Here is a 24731-nt window from a genome sequence, read left to right as displayed (position 1 = left end):
GCAAAATTACGGACAACAGCTACAATTCATCCAGCTCGCCATCTATGATCACTAGTGGTATGGATCAAACTTCACTCTATTGAGTTTCTTACTATTGTGTTATTAGTGTAATAGATTGCATATAGTTCAATTATTTGAAGTATTTTCTTTTAAATGTGTGATTTTCATGTAATTTGATCAAAGAGAAGTTATGTTTTAGCCTCTGCAAAATGACCGACCACAGCTACAAATACTGTAAAAAATTAGCATATGGTTGCATTTTTTAAACTATTTTCTTTAAAATGTGTGATTCTCATTTAATTTGATCAAAGAGAAGTTACGTTTTTATCTTCTGCAAAATTACCAACCACAGCTACAAATACCGTCAAATTACAAGAAAATCACACATTTTAAAGAAAATAGTTGAAATAATTGAACTATATGCAATCTATTACACTAATAACACATACATACATACATATACCAAGGCTTTTTCCCCCTTACAAGGGAGGTAGCCAAAAAAGGAAAAGGCATAAAATCATTCCCACCCATTCCATCCCTGAATACACTCCACACCCCTCCACCCTCCCTCTTATCTTAGCACCTCCTGGATGACGGGTCATCCCTGCACCTTGTCCACTGCCCTGGGTCAGAAGCAGTGTTGCCAGACACAGCACGTCCACAGCAAGGCCGCTTCATTAAATCGGCGACCCTCCCTCTCCGTCCCCCCAATGCATAAAAGGAGAAGACGGTGAGAAATCCCTTCGGGCTGTGTAAAATTTTGCTCACACATACAACCTCATCCCCAACCTCATGCATCACAACATCATCCATATACAACCATTCTCTGTTCACCCCTGTCTTCTGTCCTCTCCTGTCCTTCCTCAACAGACATTCCCCTCTTCCCCATCTCATCCTAGGACGTCCCCTTATGTTCACTCCCTCCACATCTGCCTTCCATACCTCTTTTACTAGTCTTTCTTCACTCATTCTTTCCATGTGTCCAAACCATCCTAATATTCTTTCATCAACCCTATCTCCCAACTCCCTTTCCACCCCCGTTCTTCTCCTCACCTCCTCATTTCTCACTCTATCTAGCCTAGTAACCCACATCATACTTCTCAGACATCTCATTTCAAACACATTCAAACTCCTTCTCTCTTCTTCTCTTATGTTCCATGTTTCTGCCCCATACAGTGCTGTTGGCACAATCACTCCTTCATACAGTCTCCTCTTAGCATCCATTCCCAAATGTCTATTCCTCTTTACACTCTTCAATCCACCAAGGCATTTACTCGCTTCTCTCAATCTACATTCTACCTCCACCTTCACTCCACCTTTTCCTGCCACATTTGCACCCAAGTATCTAAAACTATCCACTTCCTCCAGTCGCTCTCCCTTAATGCTCACTTCCAGTCTACTGCCACTTTCACCCCTTGTACATCTCATCACCTTACTTTTACCCACATTTATCTTTAGCTTTCTTCTATCACATACTCTCCCAAACTCTGTCACCAACTTCCTCAGTTCTTCCTCTGATCCTGCCACAAGCACAGTGTCGTCAGCAAACAACAGCTGGCTCACCTCCCACTTTTCACCATTTTCTTTAACCATCTCCAATCCCTGACCCACTACCCTTGCATTTACCTCTCGCACTACCCCGTCCATGTATAAGTTGAACAGCCAGGGCGACATAACACATCCTTGATGAAGTCCCACCTTTACCTCGAACCACTCACTCTCTCCATTTCTAATCCTGACACAAGCTCTACTACTCTCATAAAAACTCTTGACAGCTCCTAGAAGCTTTCCTCCTATCTCATATATCTGCATAACCTCACACAGTGCCTTTCTGTCTACCCTATCATAAGCCTTTTCCAGATCCATAAAAGCCCAAAAAACATCCTTCCCCTTTCCTATAGCTTTCTCACATATTTGTCTTACCACAAAGATCTGATCTACACAATAACACAATAGTGAGAAACTTAATAGAGTGTAGTTGGTCCATACCACCAGTGATCAAAGATGGTGGGCTGGACAAATCGTAGCTGTGGTCCGTAATATTACAGAGGATGAAAACGTAACTTCTCTTAGATCAAATTACATGAAAATCACACATTTAAAAAAAAATAGTTCAAATAATTCAACTATATGTCTATTACACTAATAATAGTAAGAAACTTAATAGAGTGCAGTTTGATCCATACCACCAGTGATCATAGATAAGATGGCGGGCTGGACAGTATTTGTAGCTATGGTCGGTAATTTTGCAGAGGATAAAAACGTAACTTCTCTTTGGTCAAATTACATGGAAATTACACGCTTTAAAGAAAATAGGTCAAATAATGCAACCATAGGCTAAAGTTTTATATAAAATTGTGCATTTGAGCATTTTTCTTGAGTTTCTTCATCACAGTATACTTTCCTTTCCGCGATGCTGCTGATGAATCTTTTCTTTTCAAGGCCTGTCTTGCTCTACTAGGGTGTAGTTGCCTTAGAGCTATTACCTCTTGCCTGCATTCATTCAGCTTATGAGACAGGTCTATGTTCTCACACTCTAGCTTCAGTTTAAGGTTGCTCAGTTCCCTACACTCTACAGCTAATTTCCCTAATGCTTCCTTCTCTGCCACACTATTGAAATCTGCAGTTATTTGAGGAATCTGATCTGCATCAGAGCTACTTGCACTATGCACAGCCTCAGTTGTAGCCAGAGCTGCAGATGCAGATTTCTGGGGTGGGCAATACAATTTTGATAAAAACTTTGTCCGGACCTCACCACGCTTCCTTCTTCTCTGCTCAGACACCCTGTGGAATGATTGCCTGAGGTTAACCTCACTTACTTCATTCTGACTTGGCATTTGATGGCTGAGTGCACAGTAAACAGCTTTCCAAGGAAGTCTGTGTTTCTTTAAGAACTTAAACATCTCATGGGCAGTACCATTGTTCACATGGCTGATGTTTAGCCAATTGCAATCTTTCAGGAAGTTTGCATCCTTTATGCCAAACTTTAACTTCTCACTATACAGCCCCAGGAATGACATATCAGCAAGTACATTTACTCACACAATGTTCGATAGCAAGATATAACTGGATTATACTACCTTACAGTAGGTTAGAGTACCAGTACACGTCTACATCAGTGGTTGAAATGTCGCAATGCGTTTGACGTTGTTGTTATCCGATAATCCGACCCGATAGAAAAAAACAACTAATTAGTACCACCGATTTCTCAGCTCTTCCGTAACACCATGCCTTTGTTTTGGTATTATAATAATCCGCGAGACTAGTATAAAATTCATTTTGGTCTGTTGCCAATACACTGGATTTTTTAGCTCATTTTTCACACTGAAACATAAACAAATTTTCGATTTACTGCTGAATGCAGTCTGCCATGTTTATCTTGTTTTTATGTACTGACATGTAACTGATGATGTGATTGTTTGAAATTTACTATGATCGTAGTAATTACACTCACATAACATTTTTATGAATGAAATTTCCCGCAGTATATAAATTTGGCCGTTTGAATGGTGTGCGCTTAATATGACGCGTTATTGTGCTCGTCATCGATGGTGGCGCCTCTGGTGGTGCTTGACCTAGCTAGTGTAAGGCATGGACGTAAGTGTGAGAGACAAACGCTCCCACCAAGAGCTTCAGAGAGGGTTAAGACCTCACTGGCATCCAGCCTAGGGCACGAGGGGCCAAAAATTTTCAACGCTCTTCCAAAAGAAGCGAGAGAGAGAACCACCTACCCGGTGGACAGCTTCAAGCATGTGCTGGACGGACAGATTTCTATGGATGGTGCCAGACGTGCCCTCAGTGCCAGGTTAGACCGCCATCATAAGGTTGTCCTCCAACACCATAACAAACCAACTGGACCTTGTGAGGAGGGACAGCAGGACTGGCAGCAGCGGTAAATCACTACGTCTACGGCTGTGAGGACGGACCTCGGAACTTCAAGTAAATTCAACAAGTAAACCAAGTAAGTAAGCAAGTAAAGTTACAAGGTAACCACTCCACAGAAAACAATCTTCAATGCAAATGCGTAATGAACACAATGGAAATAAGTTTCAAACAAATGTTTTTTGTCATCCTCGGCCTCGCAATTTTATACATTGTATTTATATCTGTGCCCGATTGCAAACTAAAAATTATACTATTTATATCTGTGCCCGATTGCAAACTGAAAATTTAAATTAATTAAACTAGTTACTAAACTAAAAAGTGGTTTAAGTGAAAAATTGGTTATCGTGATTCCGAAATAGAACCTAAATTTTGGCTAACCTTTAGTATCTTCTGCAAATTGCAAACCAGATGCAGAACTATGGCATCTCACACCAGTGGCCACTTCATAAAAATTATTCAATTCACGAATGATCCGGCGCGTATTTAATCTTGCCATGTTTACATCCCCACACACTGCACTCGATGTCGTCGTCTGTCCAGATGATCTCAGTATAGCCTTTTTTTTACGGCTCCCAATTCAATTATTTTTTCCAATCTTTCTTGGTATTTATTTTCAGTCATCCTACAAGAATATGTATCCTTCTATATTGGGCCTTAATATCCTTTCACTTCTTATTTCAATGTCATATTTTCATAGACACGTTATTTAGACTTTGTTTTCTAATTACTGTAATTCTAGGTTTGGATACATGGGAAGAATGAGTGAAGAAATATTAGTAAGAGAAGTGTAGAAGGCAGAGGTGGATAGAGTGAACATGAGGGGGGGGCAAGGATGAGATGAATGGATGGTGTGAAAGGGGTGTTGAGCATGAGGGTGATGTCTGTTGAGCTAGGGATAGGGCAGAAGGTAGCGGTGAGTGGAAAATGGCTATGTATGGATGGAACTGTGATGCATGGAAGGGAATGGGGGTGGGTAGGAAATGGTTATGTGTGTGATATTTTGACGCAGCCCGAAGGGATTTCTCCCCGTCTTCAATGTTTCTGCATGAGGGGGCGAAGAGAGAGAGAGGAGGGTGGGGTCGCCGATTAAATGAAGTGGCCTTCCTTTGGATGTGCTGTGCCTTGCTGCATTGCTTCAGACCCACGGAGATGGGCGAGATTAAGCACGCCTGTCCGGATATTGGGTGGTACCGGGTTGCACGGACGGTGTCAGCCTTTCAGTCACGCTCTCTATACCTCACCTTGTGAAGATCTCGCCTCAGCCACAGGAACTGCCTCTGCATCCTCCCTAGCCGTTTTGCTGGTATAAGATGTACCAGCTTGTTGTAGTGGGGCCACGTGTTACTATAGGATGAGAGGTGTGTCCTCTATTTCTTGTGGGAAGGCATCCAGCCGTCTCTTGAATGCTCCCACTGTGCAGGATGTGGCGTTCTTTAGGTAGTTGGGGAGACCATTGAAGAGCTTGGGGTGGGGGGGTGGGGGGCGCCGCTTTGGTGAAGGGGTTTGCTCGGAGTGTTGTGGTGCTCCTGTTTCTGCTGACGATTCCTTCAAGATGGCAAGATCTCCCTGTCGTCCTTTCTTGGCTGAGTGTCACTTCAATGTTGGGGAGGTGGCCCTTCAGTTTTTTCCACGTGTAAATGATCTGGCACCGTTCTCTGCACCTTTAGAGTGAATCCTATCCCACAGGAGGAATAAGAAGTAGAAATTAAAAGATCCTGGAGTAGTATTTGACTAAACAGAGCAATGAAAAACGCAGTGACCCAGTACGTGACCATAGTGAGAAGAGAAGACACTTCAGCCACGCTTCAAATACAAACCCAGGTACTGGACATTTAATGAGCCTTGAAATACAGGTACCCCACAAGGAAAAGTTATCATATGGTGCTTAAATTCTAGCTAATAGAAGGAGATATGGAGCCGAGAAATGAATCTACGTACAGAAAACAAATACATAATCATGGGAAAACACATTTCTTTGTTTCGATAATTTTATGTAAAGGAACTGGGATAAAGACCCCTCCAATATTTTCTATATACTCACATGATGATATTTCTTTATCACCATATATCACCAACAGGCAAAACATGACAATATAGATATCAGTCAATGAGCATTATCATTCGGAATGAGAAATTAATATGGGTTTTTTGTAGTGTCATTCATTAGTATTATGGAAATTCACTTGTCCTAGGTAAATTTTTTGTACTCTCTATTGTGGTATTTTGGATCTTGTTTTGTGTGTGTTTAACATTTTGATGTTTTGTATATTACTTGATGTGCTTTATGTGTTGGTATTTTGTGTATTATTATTTGAACTTTGATATTTCATAATTTGTTTGTATGTGGGCCTTTGAACCGGATGTCACAATTTTTTAAATTGTGACACCCGGCTCGCTGTCTCCCCTTCCCATTTTCTCGTCTGATTTCTCACCGTTTCGGCCCTTCATTCCCTATACTCGGGGGAATTACCAGAGTCCTTAAGACTTCTAGTAGCTACATCCTGTCCTTTCTCCTCCTCTTTATCCTCTTCAACTGTCGTGCCATTTTTGACAATCAATTTCAGTGCCTTAACGAAGGGAGAGACTTCTAATTATCTAGAAACACCCCCCCCCTTTAGATTCGTGTTCCCATAGCCAAGCTCAACGGTTTTCGCGCCCAAACAAAGCGCCCAAACACACCCCCTGCCACATATTTGTTTTAAGCTAGGCAATTTGAATAATTAGGATTGTATCTAACCCGCTCGTGAACAGTGTCTACCTCATGGAACAATTGGAACTGTGTCACCTCCCACATGAACATTATTCGTAGTACCCTTCACAACTAGGGTCGGAGACGTAGAACTATTGGCAACGTCGGAAGCCGGCTAGCGGGCATTTTGACCTGACCTGCCGCAGGACACAAGGCAGTCTAAGCATCGAGTTCATCAAAGGAGGTCGGACCGCTCGTTCTCGGAAGTCCAATCGTGTCCTTTCCTCCCTCATGTGGCTATTAAGGATTTTCATCCTTAAGTGAGCGCTTACGCACTGTAGACATATGACGAGTGTTTCCGGGACAAATCCCCTTCCGAAACTTATCAGGAGGAGCGCTGTGTGTGACATCCCGACCATCATGGGGATGTGAATAGTGTCTAGAGGCATCCAGCCTCCAGTGATCAAATCATTCGTGTATCAAGGGGTCACGTACGTACCTGTACCCCTTACCTCGGGACACTGACATGAAAGGAAGTGGATAGCGAATACAAGAAGCCCCCTACGTGATCAAACCCGCTCCCCCGCCACGAGGCTAATCACAAAGGATGACCCGGGTTCCCGCCGTGATCAACAACACCGATATCCTTCAATAGCAAAAGCATCCTGCCAGAACGAGGAACAGTACCCCATGGAAGTCATCCCCTAACCCAGCAGAGACCCTCTAAGGATAATAGCAAGTAACAAAGAGTATTTACTAGATAGGACCCCTAGATAGGCGCGCAGGGAGATAGGATAGATAGGATGTATGTGTGAATCCAACTGTTATAACCCTTATTTAATGTCAAGTAGCATATTTCTAGTGTTTGATTATTCAATTCATTAAAACTCACAATAGGAGTTCTGGGTTTCATTAGCCTAGGACGGTTCACTTAATGAGTTGTCCCATCATACCCCTCCCCCCTCTTTTATCTACTCTCACGCTTGCCTTGGAGGGAAGGCGAGTGGTCCCGAGATGTGATACAAATCGCCTGGACTTCGGTTCCCCAACTGCAGCTATCTCCCCCCTCCCTTCATCAATCACTTAAGGTACGTGTTACCCACACCACCTCATCAACCACCTTCTTCCACTGTCCAGGAATTTGCGTCACCGGATTCGAACGACCAAGTCAGCATAAGTAACCAGTGTAAATTCTGGCCATTTCTTGTAATTCCTACCCGAGACAGTGCACTGTTAACACTCACGAAGTGTTTGGGCTTCGGTTGTAAATACAACAAACAGCACGTCTCCGTATTTTATTGCCCTTATTCAGGTGACCCTGGAGTTCAACGTGATTCAGCCAAACGGCAGCTGCAGTGACGCAGCCAACCAGCCAGCCAGCAGCGCGACATGATTTAGCCAACCGGCATACAGATTCCGTCCGGCAGCGATCACCAAGGCCAATGTTGAGAAGTCGGATCTTGATTCGGCAGTGAAAGCGGCGGTCAGTGAAACCGCCAACGTTTGATGAAACCTCAGTTTGTAAATGGTTTGAGGTACTGGAATCTATGTTTTCGTTGGCTAACATTACCAGGTCATCCACCAAATCTTATCACATCATTGCTAACGTACCTGAATCAGAGATACATGCAACTTATTGGTAGTGCTCAGGTCATTTCAAGGGACAGAAAAAAATGACAGAAAGAACTCTTGCCTTGAAACAAAAAAGTCACGACGGCATGGGAACAAACTGGAAAAGGCCACTTGCACGTCTAAAGCATCTCAAAAGTTCCATACAGATGCATCAACCTCTGGAATAACTTAGAAAAAATCATAGAAACCCTAATGCGTGGTCCCTCTACAGACTGAAAAATATAAGCAAAGTATGTCGCCCTGGCTGTTCAACTTATACATGGATGGGGTAGTGCGAGAGGTAAATGCAATGGTAGTGGGTCAGGGATTGGAGATGGTTAAAGAAAATGGAGAAAAGTGGGAGGTGAGCCAGCTGTTGTTTGCTGACGACACTGCGCTTGTGGCAGGATCGGAGGAGGGACTGAGGAAGTTGGTGACAGAGTTTGGGAGAGTATGTGATAGAAGAAAGCTAAAGATAAATGTGGGTAAAAGTAAGGTGATGAGATGTACAAGGGGTGAAAGTGGCAGTAGACTGGAAGTGAGCATTAAGGGAGAGCGACTGGATGAAGTGGATAGTTTTAGATACATGGGTGCAAATGTGGCAGGAAAAGGTGGAGGTAGAATGTAGATTGAGAGAAGCGAGTAAATGCCTTGCTGGATTAAAAAGTGTAATGAGGAATAGACATTTGGGAATGGATGCTAAGAGGAGACTGTATGAAGGAGTGATTGTGCCAACAGAACTGTATGGGGCAGAAACATGGAACATAAGAGAGGAAGAGAGAAGGAGTTTGAATGTGTTTGAAATGAGGTGTCTGAGAAGTATGATGTGGGTTACTAGGCTAGATAGAGTGAGAAATGAGGAGGTGAGGAGAAGAACGGGGGTGGAAAGGGAGTTGGGAGATAGGGTTGATGAAAGAGTATTAGGATGGTTTGGACACATGGAAAGAATGAGTGAAGAAAGACTAGTAAAAGAGGTATGGAAGGCAGATGTGGAGGGAGTGAACATGAGGGGGCGTCCTAGGATGAGGTGGATGGATGGGGTGAAGGGGGCTTTGGGGAAGAGGGGAATGTCTGTTGAGGAAGGACGGGAGAGGACAGAAGACAGGGGTGAATGGAGAATGGTTGTATATGGATGATGCTGTGATGCATGAGGTGGAATGGGCGGGGGGAGAGGGGGGTCGCCGATTTAATGAAGCGGCCTTGCTGCGGATGTGCTGTGTCTTGCGACACTGCTTCTGACCCAGGGCAGTGGACAAGGTGCAGGGATGACCCGTCATCCAGGAGGTGCTAAGATAAGAGGGAGGGTGGAGGGGTGTGGAGTGTATTCAGGGATGGAATGGGTGGGAATGATTTTATGCCTTTTCCTTTTTGGCTACCTCCCTTGTAAGCAGGAAAAAGCCTTGGTATATGTATGTATGTAAAGAGGATGCAAAGTGTAGTAAACAATCTGGTTCCCAGACTGATAGATAAGACATACGAGGAGAAACTAAAAACACTGGATCTACCAACATTGAAAAATCGAAAAGAAAGAAACGATTGCAGTGCTCATATGAAGAGAGATCTTTGGATCTGCCGGCATTGAAAGATCGAAGAGACAGAAGTGACTTGATTACAATGCTCAGTTCACTAAAGTGGGTAGACTAAAATGACAAAAGAAATGTCTTGATTAGGAATGGGAAGGGTTGAAGTGAAGAAGGTGAGGAGCATCACACACCATGAGGCGCTGAGTAGCTACGGCCGAAGGAGTCACCGTTGCTCTATTATGCCCTTTGACTGTTGGGGCACTCAGCAGTCACTGCTGGGAACCGGAGAGGAGTGCGGGATTCGAACTCATATCTAAATTATTGCAAGACCAGTACACTTCCGATTACGCCACCAGCTATATCACGTAGGTCATGAAATCAAAAAGACTAAATGAATGAAAGATGTGAAGAAACACGTTTTTCCATATTGGAAGCTGAACAATACACAATTTTAAATAGAGGAATGATAATTGGAGAACAATATGTAAGGCAAGTTCGAACCATATGTGAATTTGTAGCCAGGTATGATAAATACGCACACACACGCACGTACCTTGATCTAGAGAAGGCAATTTCGTCTTATGCGGAAATTGGAGCATATTAGAGGACTGAAAGGCAAACTACTCGAATGAATGAAATATTTTTGATGGGAAGATAGTAAAGGATAGTCAAGATGGACAGCGGTGACCGGCGGAGTTCCACAAGATTCAGTGCTCGCACAAATAAGGTTTCTTGTCTATACAAGTATCAACGACTTGATGGAAAATACAACGAGCTATACCAACATGTCATGCGAAGAGTGAAAAATGAGGAATGTAGGCTATTACAAAAAGTTCTAGATGGACACCATTTTCTTACAGAGGCAAGAACAGGAAATTAATTTCAATAAAAGAAAAAAGTACTGGAAATGGGCAATAGTTGCAAAAAGGCCATATCTGAACTGTTTCCTGGAAAGTGAATCCATTATATACATATATACATACATATATATATATATATATATATATATATATATTTACATATATATATATATAAGATTGAAGGTGAAAGAAGTAGACGAGGAGTAATGGGAAAATCTCACGCCTTAACGTTTCGACCCGCAGGGTCTTGATCACAAAGCTAACAACTCAAACGTAACAGGATATTTTATACACGGGCGGGTCATCTTATGGGACGCTTCGGAGAGCTTGTTATTTTATTTGCGTATTCTTTTATTATCAATAAGCTTGTGGCTTTTGCTAAACATATAAAGCCTTTTCTATGGTTAATGTTGTTATTAGTGTTGATATATGCTGCCTCAATTGTCTTCCTTAGTTTCTTGGATGATCCTTTATTTAATACGGTTGTGTTGTTCCAGTCTGGAAGGTGACCATGTTTATCCACATGTATTACTATGGAGTTAGATGTCCTATGGGCTTTTACGTCATTTTTATGTTCATTTATCCTTTTATTAAGTCCGCGACCAGATTCACCAAAATATGAAGAGGGACAGCTTTTACACGGGATTTTATAAACAACGCTGTTTTCGTTAGTGGGATTATTGTCGCTACGTGTTACCAAATGTCCTACTTTGCTACCTGACGTCCTGGCTATTTTGATGCCCGCTTTTAGGAGAAAAGTGTCTAGGTATGAATTAACATTAGAGTTTGGTACTGTGATATATCTGGTTTCATTATTACATTTATTATCATTCTTATTTTTATCTTTACTTTTGTTAATTATTTCTTTGGCTTTCTTTTTCAACCTACATAAGAGACCTTTTGGATATTTGAGTTTGATGAAGGTCTCAGTAATATGTTGTAATTCAGGATCTAGAATTTTTTTAGTGCATATACGAAATGCTCTGAGGAAGAAACCCATTATAATACCTGTTTTAGTTCTGCCATCATGTCCTGAGTAGAAGTGTATATAGTCTTCTCTATTGGTGGGTTTCCGGTATACTGAAAATTTCACATTTCTATCTATTATATGGATAATTGTGTCTAAGAAAGGTAATTTTCCGTTATTTTCATTTTCTGCAGTAAATTGTATATTTTCATTTACACTGTTTAATCTCCTGAGTTTGTTGTTAATGTCTGTATCCTTAGGTACAATTACGAGTATGTCATCAACATACCTAAACCATTTACTATTCCTACCCATTATAGTCATGTATTCTTCTGTTTCGAGTATTTCCATGTATAAATTTGCTAACACTGCAGAAAGGGGACTACTCATGGCGAGGCCAGAATGTTGTCTGTATTCAATATTACTAAAAGTGAAAGCGCCAAATCCTACACAAAGAGAAATTAATTCGAGGTAATCTTTTTTGGGTACGGGTAGATCTTAATTTTTCAAATTATTTACTACTCGTTCAACAGCATTTAGAGCGCCTTTTATTGATACTCGAGTATACAAAGAGGTGACATCGTTATTGAAATCTAAAACTTTTAATCTGTTAATTAGATCCGAAGAATTTCGTAGATGTGCATCACTAATAGTTCCTAAAGTATTGGATAAAGGTTTAGCTAAACATTTGGCTAACTTATGAGGTGCACTATTGATTCCTGAAGTAATGGGGCGCATAGGAATTCCTGTTTTGTGGATCTTAGGCAGGCCGTGCATTCTTGGTGGTATAGGTGCTTCTTCAAGTAAGTTTAATAGTTTTTTCCCTTTCTCTGATTTTTTAAATATTTTTCTCGCTTATGTTGTGAAATTTTCGCCTTCATTTTTTGCGTAACCATTATGTTTTTTCTCGTAAGTTTCACTGTCACTTAGTAAATCTAACATTTTATTATTGTAGTCTTGTTGGTTCATTACTATTATGCCTCCTCCTTTATCTGCACTTGTGATAATAATATTTTTGTCTTTATTTAGGCAAATTAAAAAATTGAGAAATCTTTTTGGTATACCGGAAACCCACCAATAGAGAAGACTATATACACTTCTACTCAGGACATGATGGCAGAACTAAAACAGGTATTATAATGGGTTTCTTCCTCAGAGCATTTCGTATATGCACTAAAGAATTTCTAGATCCTGAATTACAACATATTACTGAGACCTTCATCAAACTCAAATATCCAAAAGGTCTCTTATGTAGGTTGAAAAAGAAAGCCAAAGAAATAATTAACAAAAGTAAAGATAAAAATAAGAATGATAATAAATGTAATAATGAAACCAGATATATCACAGTACCAAACTCTAATGTTAATTCATACCTAGACACTTTTCTCCTAAAAGCGGGCATCAAAATAGCCAGGACGTCAGGTAGCAAAGTAGGAATTGGTAACACGTAGCGACAATAATCCCACTAACGAAAACAGCGTTGTTTATAAAATCCCGTGTAAAAGCTGTCCCTCTTCATATTTTGGTGAATCTGGTCGCGGACTTAATAAAAGGATAAATGAACATAAAAATGACGTAAAAGCCCATAGGACATCTAACTCCATAGTAATACAGGAGCTTCAACTTACAGATTGGGAGGCAAAATTAAACGAAAGGCCTGTAGATCAGATGTGGGAAATATTTCAAAATACGCTCACTAAGATGATTCAAACTTACATTCCTTTTAAGGACAGACGTCCCCCAAATCAGGCTCGCCCAAAGTGGCTCGACAAAGAAACTGAAAAAAGTATTGCTAAAAAGAGACAGGCTTATAAGAAATATAAGTGCTCGGGTGCATCTAATGACTATGAAAGTTATGTATCAATACAGAGAGATTTAAAAAAGACAATAAGAAAAAGAAAACGACAATACGAAATGAACATCGCTGATAAATCCAAAGAGAATCCCAAAGAATTCTATAGTTACATTAGAGATAAAAAGGTTGTTAGGAATCACATTGGTCCACTATTATCTGCTGACGGTCAACTTGAATATTCAAATGAAGGAATGTGTAATATCTTAAACAATTATTTTAGCTCGGTATTCGTAAACGAAACACCTCAAAGTGAATTCCAAACTGAAACCTGTGAAAAGTCTGGGGTAAACTTACTACGGTGAATATAACAAAAGAAAAAATTAAAAGGTGTATAGACAAACTCAAAGTTAATAAAACACCAGGGCCTGACGGTTGGCATCCAAGAATCTCAAAGGAAATTAAAAATGAGATTGTTGTTCCATTAGAAATTATTTTCAAGAAATCCATCATATCCGGAGATGTCCCAAGAGAATGGAAGCTAGCTAACGTTACTCCCATATTCAAAAAAGGTGACAAAAAGAAACCAAATAACTATAGGCCTATAAGTTTGACTTCAATCGTAGGAAAAATAATGGAAACTATCATCAGAGATGCTATCGAACATCATTTAGAAAGTAACCGTTTGATAAATGATAGCCAGCATGGTTTCAGACGGAAACGTTCTTGCGTGACTAACTTACTCGAATTCTACAACACAGTTATCTCGAATTATGACAAAAGAAACAATATAGATTTAATATATCTAGACTTTGCAAAAGCTTTTGATACCGTCCCACACGAAAGACTACTTACTAAATTAGCTTCACGCGGAATAAGTGGTAGCCTATTAGGTTGGACCAGTAATTGGTTGAATGGTCGAAAACAGAGAGTTGTTTTAAATGGAAAAAACTTCTGGATGGAAAAGTGTTGCAAGTGGAGTTCCTCAGGGTTCCGTTCTTGGGCCATTTCTATTCATAGTATATATAAATGATATAGACCATGGACTAAAATCTACTGTTTCCAAATTTGCTGATGATACAAAACTGTGCGGAGTGGCAAATTATCACTCAAACCAATTAGATATTCAAGAAGATTTAGATCAATTACAGCAATGGTCTGAAAAGTGGCTAATGAAATTTAACACAGGTAAATGCAAGGTAATGCACATAGGTAAAAATAACAGTAAGTACGATTACAAGTTATTTGGAAATTCGTTAACACAAGTGGATAGTGAAAAAGATCTCGGCGTAATTATCAGTAACGACCTCAAATCATCCAAGCAGTGTATTTCAGCCTCTGAGAAAGCAAATAAAATTTTGGGACTGATTGCGCGATCTTTTGATTTCAAAAGTCCATCACTCATTAACAAGCTATATAAATCGTTAGTTCGTCCACATTTGGAATATGCTGTTTCCGTATGGTCACCGAATCTCATTAAAGACATTGACAGACTGGAAAAAGTACAACGGCGAGCCACAAAACTGATTCCAAATATCAAAAATAAATCATACGAAAATCGACTAAAGCACATGAATCTGTTTTCCCTAAAAAAGCGTAGACTCAGAGGTGACTTGATACAGGTCTTTAAGATTTTAAAGGGAATTGACAACATCAAAAGTGACAAAATTTTCACATTGAATGAGAATCAGACAAGAAACAATGGTCTCAAACTGTCCGGAAATAGATTCAATTTGGAAGTAGGTAGAAACAACTTTGTCAACCGTGTAGTTAATGAATGGAATAAACTTCCTGCACAGGTAGTGCAATGTAGTTCAGTTCGAAGCTTTAAGAATCATTTAGATAAACACCTAAGTAAGATGCTGTAATGATTATAATTTATGTTATATTATTTGTTTTTGTTTTGTTATAATTTGTCTGTCTGATTTTCATTTATTATTAGTTATATGTCAATTTATTATTATTTACTATCTACCTGTTTGTTTATTATTTTAAATATACCTATGCATTTATTTATGTATTTTATTTGTTAATATACATCATTATAATTTTTATTTATTATTTTATTATTATTATGATTTTTTTTTTATCCGACCTAGATATGGATCAAAAGGTCTCCTGTCGGCATGCCCCGCCTTTGTAATCCTTTGTAATAAACATGGTCACCTTCCAGACTGGAACAACACAACCGTATTAAATAAAGGATCATCCAAGAAACTAAGGAAGACAATTGAGGCAGCATATATCAACACTAATAACAACATTAACCATAGAGAAGGCTTTATATGTTTAGCAAAAGCCACAAGCTTATTAATAATAAAAGAATACGCAAATAAAATAACAAGCTCTCCGAAGCGTCCCATAAGATGACCCGTCCGTGTATAAAATATCCTGTTACGTTTGAGTTGTTAGCTTTGTGATCAAGACCCTGCGGGTCGAAACGTTAAGGCGTGAAATTTTCCCATTACTCCTCGTCTACTTCTTTCACCTTCAATCTTATATATATATATATATATATATATATATATATATATATATATATATATATATGCAAAGAAATCACAAAACACACGTGATAAACTATTTTTGCAGAAACCACCGGGAAATTGAAAAAACAGATACCGAACGTTTTCGTCTATTTTGACATTTTCAAAGGTACAAAAAAGCAATACAGAAAGAAACAACAAATACATTAGAAGACAAGGATACTCGGAGAGGTCCCATGTTACATTTTATCACACACAATTTTGTCAATAATAAAATTGTCCAATTTAAATAAACCCAAACTCAAGTTCATGTTATTTACAAAATTTCTTTTTATAACACAATATTCAATAATATTTCTTTCTATAATATTATTACAAGAAGTAATTATTTTAGAATTTCCCCAGTCAATATTATGACCATAATCCCTTTGGTGGACAAATAATCCACTGGACACTTGCCGAGTATCCTTGTCTTTTTATGTATTTATTGTTTCTTTCTGTATTGCTTTTTGTACCTTTGAAAATGTCTAAATGGACGAAAACGTTCGGTATCTGCTTTTTCAATTTCCCGGTGGTTTCTGAAAAAAAAAAAAAAAAAAAAAAAAAAAAAAAATATATATATATATATATATATATATATATATATATATATATATATATATATTTAGAGGAGCTCTTAGTCATTGTTCTTCTTGGTTAGATACCCAGAAGGAGATAGAGTCCACCAACTTCTAATCAATAATGGATACTCCAACAATGAAGTCCAATCTACACTCAGAAGAGTTATTGACACCTGGTACCAAGAACCTCATCACACTGCCACAGAACATGAAGGAACTACACACCGCATATTCTATAAGTCCCACATGTCCAATAAATATAAAGATGATGAGAAAATAATAAAAAACATTATTAAAAGAAATTTGACCCCCACGAAAGAACGTGACAAAATATCAGTCATCATTTATTACAGGAACAAGAAAACATCTTCTCTAATTCTGAGAAAGCACACCGCCCCAAAACCTCATGGAATACGTCAATCCTACGTAGTGTACAAATTCACTTGCCCAGAGGAGGACTGTACGCCCCTATCTACCTACGTGGGAAGGACAACTACCACCCTGTCCAGAAGAATCACCCTTCACCTACAACAAGGAGGACCTAAACAACACCTTTGGACCCACTACAGACGCCATCTCGACAGGGAAACCATGATACATAATACAGAAATCGTCGCAGAGGAGAAGGACCTTCAACGTCTGACTATCTTGGAGGCTGTAATTATAAGAGATTTACAACCCATTATTAATTTACAAACGAATGATTTCTCCCTCCTCCCCAGCATGAAACCTACACGTAGGAGACATTTGTTCACAAAAATAGAGCCGCCGGATCGGAGAACACCCACACACAGACAACCCACAGAGGTTCAAAACAAGCACCCCGCAGAGGACAAAATGTTATAATGTCATGCCTTAGACGATCGGCTCGGGTGAGGAATCAACCAAATAGCGCCAGGCTAGCAGGGGAGTCATTAGTGATCTCTCCAAGTTTTGTCTTTATTCCTTTTTATACCCACCATTGACATATTTCCCTTCATTCCAACTGAAGATGCAGAACGATCTGCGAAACGACTTGGATTTATTTTACTGTGTTTTGTTTATTTTAATTTATTTTGTGTATAACATAGACTTCTGTGTTAATATAAGTTCCCAATGTCAATTGGAAATTTGCTTCTTCCCCTCTCTTTTTCTCAGAAATCTACTTTCCGAAAGCTAGAAGCTTACGAAAGAACTTAATTTCTAATTAATTTGCTGTCGTTTTCGACAGAATATATATATATATATATATATATATATATATATATATATATATATATATATATATATATATATATATATATATATATATATATATATATAAAGGAAAAGATTTGGGAGTGTTGATAAAAGACAGCCTGTCATCTGACGGACATATCAGCAGGATTGTGGGAGAGACGTACGGACTGCTGCAGATTATTAAAATGGGTTTTCACTATATGGATGATGAGATAAAAAGATATATATATAGAAACCCTGGTACAAAGGGCAGCAACCTATCTGATCCCCAGCCTGGAAGATATAACACATGAGGAGAGACTGAGAGCACTGGGTCTGCCAATCTTGAAAGATCGAAAAGAAAGAGGTGATATGGTCACAGTATTCAGGTCACTAAAGGGCATAGACTACATTGACAGAAGATAACAAATTAACGAAAACTACATGTCTATAAGATGTGAAGAGATTCAGTTTTCTGTATAAATGCACAAATACTTAGAATAGCTTAGAAGGTGATATAGCTCAAGCTGGAACGCTTGAGTATTGATAATTGAAAATCAAGGATATAGATTAAGTTGGGACTGTACATGAATCCGAGGATATTTATGATAGATTGGAGTGTAGGAGACGGGCTCCAATGAGTGTTGCTCCTTTCCCATATACAAGTTAGGTAAACACACACACACACACACACACACACACACACACACACACACACACACACACACACACACACACACACACACACACACACACACACACTTTCGTCGGATGGATGGCGAAGATTGGAGTTCTGAAGAAAAAGGGAAGGGGAAAGCTCGTGGTGTAGTGGGAAAATGAGGAAAAAGGAGAAGGGGAGGGATTACTGAGGGAAATGGAAGGAAATGAGGAAGGGGAGGAGTTGGTCTAGGAGGCCAGGCGTCTTGTAAACAAGAGAAAGACCGATGATTTTGGTGAAGGGATTAACAAAAATGTTTAAGATTAGAAATATAGATAAGAGCAGCACAACGGAAGGTGAGGATAATAATTTCCAGGGATTTAATGAGTGGGGGGGGGGGCGGATACCAATCGGCCTCGATTAGCAAGACTAGAGGAAAAACTTGAACAAATGACCGAACATTGGGAGAATAGGTTCGGTAACATAGCAAAGATTGCGCAGAGTTGAAAAATTGAAAGAACTAGAGAAGGTGAACAAAAACTTAACTAAAGAAATAAGAAATAGAAGAATTAAAAAGACAGTTAAAAGAAGTAAAAGATGAGAATGAAGAATTAAAAAGGAATAATAAAGACAATAAAGAGGCCATAGGAAAAGAAGCACAGGGTTGGAAAAAAATCCAAGAAAACAGTAAAGTTGCATTTACTGACATAATTAAACAGCAAATGAAAAAACAAACTGAAGACTCAGTTATTAAAGTGATGAGACAGAAGGAGAATATAGTAAGAGACTTAGCAGATAAAAAGAAATGTATAATTATATTGGGAATGGAAGAGAAACATAACCTAAATAGAACAACAAGAATCAACGAGGAAAAAGAAAAAGTTCAGGAAGATGAACCTGAAATCATTAAACAAATTGAAGAGATGTATAGCCTCGGAAAGTATAGTACAGATAAGACCAGACCAATTAAGATTAAATTCAGGTCACAAACGACGGCAGAGAATATCTTAGCAAAAACAGGGAAACTAGCAACAAGTGAACAATATATAAAGGTATGGATAAAAAGAGAAATGAATAAAGAGGAAAGAGAGGAGGAAAAAATGAAAAGACATAAAGTTAAGAAAAAAAAAACGAGAAGAGAACAAAGTCAGAAAAAGAGAAATTCTATTGGAGAGTAGTGAATATGAAAGTAAGGAAATACGACATACTAGAGAAAAAACAAAAGGGAAACAGAGAATACAATGGAAGTGGCAGAAAACTAAGAGTGTCTTACACAAATACAGATGGATTGATAACAGGATTGAATGAACTGAATGATTATCTGAAGGAAAAAGAACCGGACATAATGGGAATTGTAGAAACGAAATTAAAAGGTCCACTACCACCCAACAGTGTAGGACATGATGCATATAATTATTGGATTAGAAACAGAGAGATAAAACAAGGGGGTAGAGTTATGTTCCTGACTAAGAAAGAGATAAACGTGAAGTGTGTCACATATGGAAAGAATACAGTAGAGATGATTATGATCGAAGTGGAAGACAGAGATAAGAAGAGCAGAAAATTTGTGATGAATTATGTGCCTCCAAAAACAGCCTCGTGGGAAGAGAGTGAACATAAAAGTATGTTAGAAGACACATGGATAACATTAAATAAGATAATGGAAGATGGAGGAAGAATAGTTATGATGGGCGACTTTAATTGCAAAGAAGTCTGCTGGGAAGAGATGACAGTAAAGGGTGGAGACGGCTCATGGGGAAATGTTCTACTCGAGATGATTATTGAACATACAATGACACAGTGGATACAGGAGAACACTAGGTATAGAAATGAAGAAGAACCATCGAGACTAGACCTAATAATCACATCTGATCCCAGAATAGTGGAAAAGATTGAATATAAAACACCAATAAGTAAAAGTGACCACATATTGATAGAACTGGAACTAAATGAGGAGAAATACATGAAGAAGAAATGAACAATATAGAAAAGGAAGAATGATATATGAAAAAATGAACTTTGATAGAATAAGAGAATTCTTTCAAAAAGAAATCTGGGAAGGAATATACAAAGAAGAAACAACAGTGGAAGAGAAATGGAATATTTTGACAAAAATTTATATATATAAAAAAAAAGGAGTGGAAAAGTATGTCCCAAGACAAAAACAAGAAAAAGAATATGTAAAGGGCTGGTACAACAAAAGTTGTAGGGAGTTAAAAGACAAAAGAGATAAAGCTTGAACCAGATGGAAAAAAGACAAAAGACCTGAAAAATGGAAAATATATACCTGTTATAGAAATGAATATGTACAAGTGTGCAGAGAGGAAAAGAGAAAATATGAAAAAGATGTAATAGAAAAATGTAAAATTCAACCAAATTTATTTCACAGATTTGTAAACAACAAACTGAAAAACAAACAAGATGTGGAGAAATTAAGACAAGGAGTTGAATACACAGAGGAAATAGAAATGGCGGAAATTATGAACAAGCATTTTAAATCAGTGTTTACAAGGGAGAATATAACACCGGAAGAGATCGAATGGAAAGAGAAAGTCCCCCCTATGAAAGAAATAGAAGTAACAAAAAATGAAATAATGAAACACTTGAGTAACCTTGATGTTAGAAAATCGCATGGACCAGATGAAATAGCAAACTGGATTCTGAAAGAATGCAGAAATGAACTGGCAGACAAAATACATATCATAATGAACAGTTCCTTGAAAGAAGGAAAAGTTCCAAAAGATTGGAAAAAAGCAAATATAGTACCTATATATAAAGGGGGAAATAAAGAAGACCCTACCAACTATAGACAAGTCCTAACAAGTACAATAGCAAAAATTTGTTAAAGAATTATCAAAACTATATGGGTAAAATATTAAAAAAAAAAAAAAACCATTGGCTAAATCCAAGATAATTTGGATTCAGACAAGAACGATCATGCGTCACCAATTTAATTCAAGGCTAATAGATATAATACCAGAAAGAGATGGATGGGCTGATTGTGCATTTCTACACCTACAAAAAGCTTTTGACAAAGTACCACATAAGAAGTTGCTTAAGAAACTAGAAACTGAAGGAGGAATACAGGGCAAACTGCTTAAATAGATGGAAGACTTTTTGCAAGAAAGAAAAATGAGAGTAGTGATAAGAGACAAAAACTCAAATTGGGATGAAGTAATAAGTGGTGTTCCACAAGGAACAGTTTTGGCCCCAATAATGTTTGCTATATACATTAATGATATGTTATATGAACTTCTATGCAGATGATGCAAAACTATTAAAAAAAGTGAACACGGAAGAAGATTGTGAGTCACTACAGAGTGATCTAAATAAAGTATGGGAATGGAGTAGGAAGTGGGATATGGAGTTCAACACTAAAAAGTGTAGTATAATGGAATTTGGAAAAACAAAAACAGAATAACAGGATCATATAAATTGGGAGAGGAAAGAATAAAAAAAAATAGAAAATGAGAAGGACATGGGAGTCATTGTTATGAATAATATGTCACCTGAGAAACATATAAATAAGATTTTTGGTGTAACTTATAATTTAATAAGAACAATCAAAGTGGCATTTACATGCCTGGATGAAGAAATGGTGAAGAAAATACTAATCACTCTGATAAGACCAAGATTGGAATATGCAGCAACGATGTGGTCACCAAGTACAAAAAAAATGTATAAAAAAAAACTTGAAAGAATATAAAGAGCAATTACAAAATTGGCACCAACACTCTCAGAACTATCATATGAAGAGAGACTAGCAAAACTTGAGCTACAGACACTAGAGCAAAGAAGAGAGGAGATTTGATAGCTATTTACAGAATCATGAAAGGCATAGAAATTATTGATAGAGAGGATCTAATAAAATGGAATGATAGAAATACAAGAGGACATGGAAAGAAAATAAAGAAAGACAGCTATAGAAGAGATGTGAAAAAGAACAGCTTTCCTCACAGAGTAATAGACAGTTGGAACAAGTTAGCTGAGAAAGTAGTGTGTGCAAAAACAATGCATGAATTTAAAAATAGTTTAGATAAAATGAGATATGAAGACGGGACCCCACGAGCATAGCTCCCCTTCCCGTAAAATACAATTAGGTAAATACAACTAGGTAAATACACACACACACACACACACACACACACACACACACACACACACACACACACACACACACACACACACACACACACACACACACACACACAGACACACACACTTCAACGAACGGACGGCTTAGAAGACGTTCTGAAGAAAATTGAAGTTTTGTGGATCCCAACGCAAAGAGAAGTGCCTATTGTATTTACAGGGTGGGGGAAATTGCTCGTGGGGTAGTAGGAAAGTAGGGAAAGAGGAGAAGGGGAGGGATTGCTGAGGGAAATAGAAGGAAATGTGGAAGGAGTAGACTTGGCCCAGGCAGACAGGCGAAAGGTAAACAAAAGGCCCCCCGATCAGCTGAGCGACGATGAAATGTCTAATAAAAATGTAAATATTAGAAGTATAGAGAAGAGCAATACAGTAGAAAGTGATGAGAATATTTTCCGACTGACAAGACTAGAAGAGAAGGTCGATAAGATGATCGAGGACTTGGAGCGTAGGTTCGGTCAAGTTAACAACATTCTACAAAGAGTTGAAAAATTGGAAGAACTAGAGAAGGCGAACAAAAACTTAACTGATGGAATAGAAAACCTAAAAAGACAGTTAAAAGAAGTAAAGGTGGGGAATGAGGAATTGAAGAGGAATAGTAAAGAAAACAGAGAGGGATGGAAGTCGATAAAAGAAAACAGTAAAGTTGCATTTACTGATATAATTAAACAGCAAATGAGAGAACAATCTGAAGACTCAGTTATTAAAGTGATGAGACAGAAGGAGAATATAGTAAGAGACTTAGCTGATAAAAAGAAATGTATAATTATATTAGGAATGGAAGAGAAACATAACCCAGATAGCACCTCAAGAACCAATGAGGAAAATGAAAAAGTAAGCAGTTTACTAAAACTAGTTCAGGAAGATGAACCAGAAATTATGAAGGAAATTGAGGAAAAATTCAGGCTCGGAAAGTATAGTACAGATAAGACCAGACCAATTAAGATTAAATTCAGGTCACAAACGACGGCAGAGAATATCTTAGCAAAAACAGGGAAACTAGCAACAAGTGAACAATATAAAAAGGTATGGATAAAAAGGGAAATGAATAAAGAGGAAAGAGAGGAAGAAAAGCAGAAAAGACTTGAAGCTAAGAAAAAAAAAAACGAGAGCAGAACGGAGTCAGAGAAAGAGAGATTCTATTGGAGAGTAGTGAATATGAAACTAAGGCAGTTCGACATACAAGAGAAAAACAAAAGGGAAACAGAGAACACAATGGAAGTGACAGAAAACTAAGAGTGTCTTACACAAATATAGATGGATTAATAACAGGATTGAATGAGCTGAATGATTATTTGAAAGAAAAAGAACCGGACATAATGGGAATTGTAGAAACAAAATTAAAAGGCCCACTACCACCCAACAGTGTAGGACATGATGCATATAATTATTGGATTAAAAACAGAGAGAAAAAGCAAGGGGGTGGAGTTATGTTCTTGACTAAAAAGGATATAAACGTGAAGGGTGTCATATATGGAAAGAATACAGTAGAGATGATTATGATAGAAGTGGAAGACAGAGATAAGAAGAGCAGAAAATTTGTGATAAATTATGTGCCTCCGAAAACAGCCTCATGGGAGGAGAGTGAACATAAAAGTATGTTAGAGGACACAAATATAACATTAAATAAAATAATGGAAGATGGAGGAAGAGTAGTTATAATGGGCGACTTTATTTGCAAAGAAATCTGCTGGGAAGAAATGACAGTAAAGGGTGGAGACGACTCATGGGGAAACGCTCTACTTGAGATGATTACTGACCATACAATGACACAATGGATACAGGAGAACACTAGGTATAGAAATGAAGAAGAACCATCGAGACTAGACTTAATAATTACATCTGAACCTAGAATAGTGGACAAGATTGAATATAAAACACCAATAAGTAAAAGTGACCACATATTGATTGAACTGGAACTTAATGAAGAAAAATATAGGAAAAGAAATGAGGAATATAGAAAAGGAAGAATGATGTATGAAAAAACAAACTTTGATAAAATAAGAGAATTCTTTCAACAAGAAAACTGGGAAGAAATATACAAAGAAGAAACAACAGTGGAAGAGAAATGGAATATTTTGACAAAAATTTACAAAAAAGGAGTGGAAAAGTATGTCCCAAGACAAAAACAAGAAAAAGAATATGTAAAATGCTGGTACAACAAAAGTTGTAGGGAGTTAAAAGACAAAAGAGACAAAGCCTGGACCAGATGGAAAAAAGACAGAAGACCTGAAAAATGGAAAATATATACCGGTTATAGAAATGAATATGTACAAACGTGCAGAGAGGAAAAG

The 24731-nt window shown here is 38.1% G+C and overlaps 1 protein-coding gene across 2 annotated transcripts in view; it reads right to left on the bottom strand.

Moving 5' to 3' along the window:
• mRpS35 (mitochondrial ribosomal protein S35) overlaps window positions 1-4435 on the bottom strand; it is a 28807-nt gene extending 24372 nt beyond the window's left edge. Inside the window, exon 1 of one of the 2 annotated variants that reach the window (XM_076188407.1) lies at window positions 4264-4435. In XM_076188407.1, coding sequence (XP_076044522.1) covers window positions 4264-4381 — 118 coding nt within the window. In that variant the 5' untranslated portion in view covers window positions 4382-4435. The remainder of the gene's footprint in view (window positions 1-4263) is intronic. The other variant, XM_076188398.1, reaches the window with a different exon arrangement.
• Window positions 4436-24731: the final 20296 nt, after the last annotated feature.

Source organism: Oratosquilla oratoria, chromosome 1 (genome assembly GCF_046742065.1).
Source record: "Oratosquilla oratoria isolate Oo_2021 chromosome 1, ASM4674206v1, whole genome shotgun sequence".
Lineage (NCBI taxonomy): Eukaryota > Metazoa > Arthropoda > Malacostraca > Stomatopoda > Squillidae > Oratosquilla > Oratosquilla oratoria.
This window is presented reverse-complemented; position numbering and strand designations above follow the sequence as displayed.